Genomic DNA, 9,773 nt, shown 5'->3' with positions numbered 1-9,773 from the left:
CGCAATATTGTAATGCATTACTTTTAAAAGTAACTTTCCCCAACACTGGCCACTACTGTATCAAACCCTTTCATGCAGCTCTTGAAATTGAGTTTTAAGGCACAACCTTAGAGATGCCATCCTGATTTCATATGAATTCACTCCAACTGTTAGCACGCGGGGAGCTCTTCCCAGCTATTTGTCCTGAAGGAGCCCAGGGTGCCCTTTTGATAATTTCAATCTCTCTCTGGTACAATAGTTCTGATTGGCTGAACGAGTAAGAAAAGGGAAAATCTTTAATTAAGCAGATAATCTCTTGTTGGGATGAGAGGAGCTCCATTTCAGACCAAAAATATAACTTTTTTATTTTAAAAACAAACAAGCAAGCCCTGTCCAGATTTTAAAAGTAACGCAAAAGTAACGTAACGCATTACTTTCCATAAAAAGTAACTAATTACCGTAATTAGTTACTTTTTTTATGGAGTAACGCAATATTGTAATGCATTACTTTTAAAAGTAACTTTCCCCAACACTGGCCACTACTGTATCAAACCCTTTCATGCAGCTCTTGAAATTGAGTTTTAAGGCACAACCTTAGAGATGCCATCCTGATTTCATATGAATTCACTCCAACTGTTAGCACGCGGGGAGCTCTTCCCAGCTATTTGTCCTGAAGGAGCCCAGGGTGCCCTTTTGATAATTTCAATCTCTCTCTGGTACAATAGTTCTGATTGGCTGAACGAGTAAGAAAAGGGAAAATATTTAATTAAAGCAGATAATCTCATGTTGGGATGAGAGGAGCTCCATTTCAGAACCCCCTTGGCTCACACATGAGACCCCCAGCCTCTGAATTCTGGATGTAGGTTATATAGAGCTCTTGCAGACCCCTCTGCTTTCCAAGGTGAAGAAAAGTCTGCCAGTCGCCTCTCTCAGGATGTTCATGCATTTGGAGGTTTATTATTACGCTTTCATCCTGATGGCTCACATGAAGTCTTGCTGCAGTTGGTGAGTCCAGCGTTTTATTCTCCTTTAAGCAGGCGATGTTGATGCTAAATTTAGCCTATTTATATCGAGCGTTTAGCCTACATTCTGTGTTTATCTCTGGATTAAAAAATCGGGATGAAACAGACACTTAAACACTAATCAAACTAAATATGCTTTGATAACGATGCTTTGAGCCTCGTTTAATTGGTCAGAGGGAAAAAAAACCCCGAAACGCTATGTTCTCATTTATAAACTTGTCATTATATATATGAAAATCGTTTTTTTACCAAAGAAAATCTGTGTGCATGTATATATATGTATGAAAATTTTGAGACTGTAATTTCCATATAAACATGTACTTAAGATCAGTAACCTATGTAATTAGATAAAATGATGTTTTATCAATGTGAAGCTTTATTTGTAATTTCAAGGGGAACATATACAAGTTATGGGTCAGCTGACTTATTAGGCTGCTCTATCTTCCAGGTCAGTGAATAATTTCCTGATGACTGGCCCAAAGGTAAGCCAACATCTTTTGATCTGCTTTGCTGATCGTTATCAGGAGAGAGAAACTTCAAAAAGTCAAAATCATTTATGGATTGGGGTAGTTAATGTTTGACGGTGACCCTGTGATCACAATGCAAGCAAGTGGCAAATTAAAAGATTCGTGCACCACAGGTGCTGTATTTCTTGAAAGGGTATATCTTCTGTGGATTAGGTATTACTTGCTGCTTGGGGTGGACAGGACCATATAGCTTTCACACACTTCAGCTCATTCACTATGTGAAGTTGTGAGGACTTTTTGCTGAGTGGCAAGGGAAGGGGCCTTTGGTGGGTGGTCATCATTAGCAACCCAGCCGCCCATGAGAGCACTTGTGGTGCTGTCTTTTCTAAACCACTTGAGACATATTAGATTGTATAAACCGCAGTTTCACAGCCACATAGACCCTTTTTGTTTACTTTTTTTGTGCATTTCTTGTGGAACCACAGGAAAAACATTTACCCCAATATTTCTAATATTTAAAACTTTAATATTACTTTTAAAATTATTTTAGGAATAATGCTATCATTTTGAAGTTTTTTTTTTTAAATATAATTTTATAAATGAATATACAGCAAACATACATTTTACACCACTTGGGAACCATAGGGAAACATTTACCCTAATATTTCTTATATTTAAAACTTTAATATTAATTCTTAAATTATTGTAATAGAAGTAATGGTGTCATTTTGGTGCTCTTTTAAAGCGTTATTTTAGTATCGGTGAGATACTTTTATTAGTTTTTATTTTTTTATTTTCTGTTATAACTTTTGTTAAAGTTTCAGTATTTTTGTGTGTTTTTGTAATTTTTATTAGTCTTTGTTTTTTAATATGTCTACATAGTTTTTAATATGTCTACATAGTTTTTATTATTATTTAAGTTTTAGTTATTTTAGTACATCAAGTTAAACTATATGAAAATAAGAAATGTTTCCTTGAACTAGCTGAATTAAAAGGTTTATATATATATATATATATATAAACCTTTTATTTTATGTTTAATTATATTATATAAACCTTTTAATATATATTTTTATTTCAAATGACAAAATGTGTTTCTTTGGCTTTAGTTTAAAAAAATATAATTTATTAAATGAATATACAGCAAACAATCATTAATCAGTAATATTTAATATTTAAAACTTTAATACAACTTCTAAAATTATTTTTATAGACATAATGGGGTCATTTTACAGTTTTTTAAAATTTTAAACATCATTATTTAATGAATTAACATACAGGTGCATTTTTATATGAACTGTGCAGGCTGAGAATTAAAAGCATCTAATTTTATCATTAGTTTTAGTTACAGTGTGTTTTGTAAACACTTGATATTGAGTGTGTATTTCATCCCAAATCTTTTTGGTGTGGTTTGCATTGTTTCAGGCTTACTTGATCTACTCTAGCAGTGTGGCCGCAGGAGCTCAAAGTGGGATTGAAGAGTGCAAATATCAGTTTGCGTGGGACCGCTGGAACTGCCCGGAGAGGGCTCTTCAGCTCTCCACCCACAGTGGACTCAGAAGCGGTGAGAACTATGACCTCTGCTGATGCCTGTTTTATATATATCATGCTTTCAGGTCTCTAAAAATACACATATTTTAATAGAATAAAAGTACAAGAGCGTGTGTTATGTATACTGTGTGTTTAGTGACTCAAAGCCCATCTGTATCAATCACAGATACAGCACTTAAAACAAACACAACAATCCTGTTTAAACCACAGAGAACCATCTCCCAATGTTGATGTGCCTGAACACTGCATTCTTGAGTCAATTAAACCTGGTCTGTTAATAGGCAAATAGAAAAGCCACCAAGGGGCTATTATGAACCAGAGTGAGTGAGTGAAATGGATGCCCTCTCAAGTCAAAGGGTGTGGGTCAAAGGTTTGCCTCAGACTCCTTTCATTAGGCATTCCTTAAGTGCCAAAGAGGGGGCCTGTCGCAGTCCAGTGCCGACCCCAGACCGGCAATGTCTGATAGCAGACCAGCAGCACTACTCCATGTTTGATGCAGGGGGAATAAGAGTCAAAAGTGATCATTACTGAGATGGATGCTAAAGATTTGAGTAAATCATCTAATGAGGAAGAAAATCAATGAGTGTTGAGTGCTTGTATTTTCATTAGCCTAAGACATTATATTTCATAGACAAGATAAATAAAATTCCTTTCCACAGCATATTCATTTCAGTGTTATTTCTAATCACAGCAAACAGAGAGACAGCGTTTTTCCATGCCATCAACTCTGCTGGAGTCACGTATACCCTCACCAGGAATTGCAGCCTCGGTGACTTTGACAACTGCGGATGTGATGACACCAGGAACGGCCAAAGAGGTGATAAACTATATCTCAATATAGATGGAAAATCAGTCAACAACAAAGGGATATTTTGTGTTATGCATTTCAACATACTGTAATTTTAATGTGGAAAAAGTCACTTGCTAACCTTTTCTGTGTAGTTATATTCAATTTAACAACTTTTGTTCCCAACAACTTTCTAACTGTAACCCCAAAATGACCCCAAGAATGATGAGAACAACATTACAGCTAAAATGAAACATGGGTTTTAACAGAATAATTAATTAAATACATTTATATATAAACTACCATTCAAAAGTTTGGTGTCAGGAAGATTCTTTTTTGTTCACCAAGGCTGCATTTATTTAATAATAAAAAAACAGCAATAACAGTAATATTGTGAAATATTACAATTCAAAATAGCTTTTGCATTCTTGCTGAACAAAAATATAAATTTATTGTAAAGAAAGAAAAACATTTCTCTCACTAAACTTTTGAAATGCAGTGTATAAGTATAATAACTTTTATATAAGCCTCAAAATTTTGCTTTTAAATTCTCCAATATTTTGCTCCATTTGGCTCTATTTTAAGTGTGTTCTCATAATCTTGGTTTTGCCTTTTTGTAAGGAAAAGTGCAAATTATTTTTTGTGGCAATCAGTATTGTTCCGTAAGTGCTGTTAAAATTGAACAAAAGTAGTTCTATAAAAGTATATGCCACATTTAAGTATATATATTTTTATTTAGCCTAGCAAAAAACATCATTCTGTTGTCATCTCAGGTGGTCAGGGATGGCTATGGGGAGGCTGCAGCGATAATAATGGATTCGGAGAGGCCATCTCCAAGCAGTTTGTGGATGCACTGGAAACCGGACAGGACGCACGAGCTGCCATGAACCTGCACAACAACGAAGTAGGACGCAAGGTATATGAAGTCATTTGGGCTGGTCAGGGCCTAAAATTGAGGCATGTCCGTTGGCCAACAACAGCTCACGGAGTGGCTTTTGAATCATTTTTCAGTGCTTCTAATGATAGCTTACCACCCAAGAGTTTCATTCACGGCCCTATAAGCAAGGTGCCACTCGTTCTCCCAATAGAGTGTGCGCTGTACCAGAAGGGCCTATTTACAGCCTGTGAATGTCCTTTATGACGAGGCCTTAACTTGAGATTCTTGGGATCAGTGGTGCAAGCTTAATTAGACGACCTAGGGGTCCGGCACATTGCAAAGTTTCTGTATTCTGTTGCTTCCCAAATAAGTGTTTAGTTTTATTCTTGCAATAAGGATCTTACATTTATGTTGGTCTTTGTTGTACTTGAGAGAGCCACGGGGATCACAGCCATGTGGCTCAAGTGCTCTTTGTTTATCCTGTCTGTGCCCCGTCTGCAGGTTTTGTCAATTCATTGGCACCTGGAGCATCATTGTAACTGAAAAAATGTGAAAGAATTCTTTTTCACTTCCTCCTCAATGGAGTTGCCACTGGGTCTGCCTATGACAGAAAACATGTTGACAATGGCTATGCAAAATAAATACACCCCTTTCCTGCGCTGAACAATCTAGCTCGATGTGAAACCGTGATTCTGCATCTTACGCGAGCGAATGAGAAAAGAGGCGTTCCTTTTTAAAAGACAGCTGTTTGTTTCAGCCGAAGTCAGGAATTATTGTACGACCACCAAGAAAAGAGAAAACCCAGACTTGAACCTTGAACCTCTTCCTCTTAACTCACAGTTTCCTTCTGTTTGTTTAAGTGGATGTATAGGGTGCCTACTAAAGAGCGCATTGTATATTTCGACTGACGAGTTCAGTCCTAATTAGAATGTTTTGAAACATGAACATTTGCCTCTAGAATGCATGAATGAGTGTGTTCTTTAACGCGAGATACTCTCTTCAACCAGGCAGTGAAAGGAACCATGCAGAGGACATGCAAGTGCCATGGAGTGTCTGGCAGCTGCACCACTCAGACCTGCTGGCTGCAGTTGCCAGAGTTTCGAGAGGTGGGCAACTACCTAAAGGAGAAATATCACAGGGCCGTGAAGGTGGACCTGTTGCGAGGTGCGGGCAACAGTGCAGCCAGCCGCGGCGCGATCGCGGAGACCTTCAGCTCGATCTCACGCAAAGAGCTGGTGCACTTGGAGGATTCCCCTGACTACTGCTTGGAGAACCGTACTCTGGGCTTGCCAGGAACAGAGGGCCGCGAGTGCTTGAGGAAGGGCAAGAATCTGAGCAAATGGGAGAAGCGTAGCTGCAAGCGGCTGTGTGGAGAGTGCGGTCTGGCTGTGGAGGAACGCAGGGCCGAAACCGAGTCCAGCTGCAACTGCAAATTCCACTGGTGTTGTGCTGTAAAATGCGAGCAGTGCCGCAAAATTGTCACAAAGTACTACTGTGTGAAGAGAACCAAACAGGTCAAGACCGATAGTGCCAGCCGTAGGAGAAGCTATCGGTTGAAGAAGAAGCACTAGAGTTGCCATGAAGTGTTTGTTACGGTGGTCCAGAAGTTAAGCAGATGTTTTTGTCTCAGAATACATACTGAGCTTGAGAATGAAGTGAGCTCAAAGTTCCATCTGAATGCTTTAATGAACACCTACACTCTTAAAAATAAAGGTTCTTCATTGACATCTATGGTTCCATGAAGAACCTTTAAGATCGAAGTTTCTTTAGATTTTTTAAATGTTCTTCATATTATAAAAAACAATGGTTCTTTTAATAATTGATCACTGAAAGGTTCTTTGGGGAACCAAAATGGTTCTTTTATGGCATTGCTGCAAAAAACCCCTTTTGGAATCTTTATTTTTAAGAGTGTAGATCTCCAGGTGGAGACTAGATCTTCAGAGCTGTTACTTTAAATGCATATTTGATCTGTATTATTTCACAATTACTCCTGTATACAGTTGTAAGATAGCACTGAACACCACATCTAACCAATATATAGCACAATAGACTCTAAATAACCTTTTCATTCACCAACAGGGAAGTACTTTGATGGATAATTTATTGGAATGGTTGTTTTTAAAGGGGTTTTGAATTCACGATCGGGCCACTTCTCCAGCTGCCATAAGAATAATTTCTTGCCTAATTTTTACCCTGATACTGTATATGAACTGTAAATAAGAGGAAGCACTTTGTATATTGTTAATTTATTGCACATATACTATAGGGCTGTTTTTCTATGATAGTTTCTTTCTATGTGTTTTTTTTTTCAATTACGTAATTAAAGAAAAATAATAGTATCTTTTTTTTAAGTTTTCATTCATTTAGATTAGCTGAATGCATCTGAATTATCTGAGCCACTTGTTGTTTTGTGTAGTAAAACATCCTCTGCTAATTTCTTGTGCTCTGAAAAATAAATGTGCTTCACAATAATTTTAAGTGTTAAAAAAAAAAAGAAAGACCATATCATAAATCCCACACATTGTAAAATCAAATTATTTACCGTAGACTGCTGGTCAGACCTAATGATTTCTTTTTCTTTGGTATATATAGCTTTCTGTATTCTTCAGCTTGATGTCTCATAACCCTGGGGCAGAGAGACAACAAGAGAGAGAGCATTTAATTATAGTCTTCAGAGCTGTTACTTTAAATGCATATTTGATCTGTATTATTTCACAATTACTCCTGTATACATTTGTAAGATAGCACTGAACACCACATCTAACCAATATATAGCACAATAGACTCTAAATAACCTTTTCATTCACCAACAGGGAAGTACTTTGATGGATAATTTATTGGAATGGTTGTTTTTAAAGGGGTTTTGAATTCACGATCGGGCCACTTCTCCAGCTGCCATAAGAATAATTTCTTGCCTAATTTTTACCCTGATACTGTATATGAACTGTAAATAAGAGGAAGCACTTTGTATATTGTTAATTTATTGCACATATACTATAGGGCTGTTTTTCTATGATAGTTTCTTTCTATGTGTTTTTTTTTTCAATTACGTAATTAAAGATAAATAATAGTATCTTTTTTTAAAGTTTTCATTAATGTAGATTAGCTGAATGCATCTGAATTATCTGAGCCACTTGTTGTTTTGTGTAGTAAAACATCCTCTGCTAATTTCTTGTGCTCTGAAAAATAAATGTGCTTCACAATAATTTTAAGTGTTAAAAAAAAAAAGAAAGACCATATCATAAATCCCACACATTGTAAAATCAAATTATTTACCGTAGACTGCTGGTCAGACCTAATGATTTCTTTTTCTTTGGTATATATAGCTTTCTGTATTCTTCAGCTTGATGTCTCATAACCCTGGGGCAGAGAGACAACAAGAGAGAGAGCATTTAATTATAGTCTTCCTTCCTTCACGCCTCTCTCAATTTCTTCTTCACAAATGCCTCCTTTTCTGTTTTAGTAATCCTCAAAGCACTCCCAATGCTTTGCGCTTGGATGTTTCTTTACTGTTTAAGACTAGTTTAATTAACTTTGTTGAGACAGAGGGAAAACATGAACCAAGTCGCCCCGCAAATCATCTAGCATCTAATTTTGTATGCTAATCTCCTTTTTCATGCTGCCATCTCAGGAGAAAAAAAAAATTGTTGGGAAAACTTCATGTAGCCTGTGTTGGGCTTCCTGTGGATGTTTTATTCCAGGCCCACCTATTTGGCTCTTTTCAGTCTTCTAGGGCCTTCCTTTGCTCGATTTAACAATGAATGGCGAGCTAATCAGCTCCCTCGGAAATGCACTGCTGCTGAAGACGCTAATCCCCTTCTCCTCCTCCTTCAATGGGCTGTCGCCTTCAAAAGGACTTTGGGAAAAGGCTTTGCATGGATTCACACTGTTTGCTGAATAGAAGTTAGTTCAAGTATTGTACCCAAACAAGTAGGGTTTATAAACAAATACTTGCCAGCTACCGTTCCATCAGCGAAAGTGCCAGCCCTACAGTAAAACACTGTGGCCCTTTAAAAGTTGACTAAAAAAACCTAATTAAAACTTTATTTATTGGTGATAGCTTGTTCTGCTGTGCTTCTGTGGTTTCAATGACGCACCTCATTGACATCTTACTTATGAAATCAAGATCAAAATAAAAACTCCCCTTGACACCTTGCTAATTATGTGGAGATTAAGTTAATTCCTCCTATTTTTTTCCCAAAACAACCGCAATACACAACCTTTAGATTTCTAGGTTAGCCACTGAAGGCAACTGACTGTTACAGATATATTAAATTGAAATGTGTATTTTGATATTCACATTCAAATTTCACTTTTTTCTTTACATTAATTCAGTCAGCATAAAATAACCAAAAAAAAAAAAAAATAACTGGAAAATGTCCTATATACAATGCAAGTATTATACAGAAAGCATAGAGATGAAACTGCATGCATATCATGAAATCAGCTGTTTATCTTGCCTACTTATATTAAATACAAAACAGGAGTTAATAAATCTCAAAAATACCCAAACTAAGTGTTCAGTCGGCCCCAAACACATGGTTGAAAAATCAAACCCCGGTTGATTCAACCTTAAACCCTACTGCTAAACTTCCGGGTTTTTGTATGGGTTCACATGAAAGCAGGGTCACGACTGGAAGGCTGGCCTTGCCATGGATGATTTGCAGTGGGGCATGAGTTTAAGGTGGCTGAGAGTGAGGTGACACACTGGAAGAGAACAAGATTAGACTTTGTCATGTTTGGCATGTCTCATGTCAGCTATGCTGTCTGATGCATGGGAATTAATAGCAGAGAACATTATTTTATATCGAAATGTGTGTGTTAAGCTTTTCAAAATTATATATATATATATATTTTTAATTGGAATACAATATTTTATGCCTTATTGTTTTCTTTGCTTAATTTATAGCTTATACAATGTTGCACATTTTTTTTGTGGAGATATGTTTAGCAGAGTGACTGATGGTCATATGCTCTCACAGCACACTTAAATGATGAAACAATCCACAGAAATTGGGAAAATTACATTTAATGGCTCTGAGAAACCTTGACTAATGGGATTTACGACTTAAGTCATCTGGGGGAAGAAC

The 9,773-nt window shown here is 36.8% G+C and overlaps 1 protein-coding gene across 1 annotated transcript; it reads left to right on the top strand.

The window, feature by feature from the left end:
* Positions 1 to 913: 913 nt before the first annotated feature.
* Positions 914 to 6,254, top strand: LOC107673931 (protein Wnt-8b-like). Its single transcript, XM_016467758.1, has 6 exons — positions 914 to 984; positions 1,450 to 1,483; positions 2,894 to 3,032; positions 3,711 to 3,836; positions 4,580 to 4,722; positions 5,691 to 6,254. The coding sequence occupies exons 1-6, from the start codon at positions 914 to 916 to the stop codon at positions 6,252 to 6,254; spliced, it is 1,077 nt and encodes a 358-aa protein (XP_016323244.1).
* Positions 6,255 to 9,773: the final 3,519 nt, after the last annotated feature.

This window comes from Sinocyclocheilus anshuiensis, unplaced genomic scaffold (genome assembly GCF_001515605.1).
Source record: "Sinocyclocheilus anshuiensis isolate Anshui unplaced genomic scaffold, SAMN03320099.WGS_v1.1 scaffold292, whole genome shotgun sequence".
Classification (NCBI taxonomy): domain Eukaryota; kingdom Metazoa; phylum Chordata; class Actinopteri; order Cypriniformes; family Cyprinidae; genus Sinocyclocheilus; species Sinocyclocheilus anshuiensis.
This window is presented reverse-complemented; position numbering and strand designations above follow the sequence as displayed.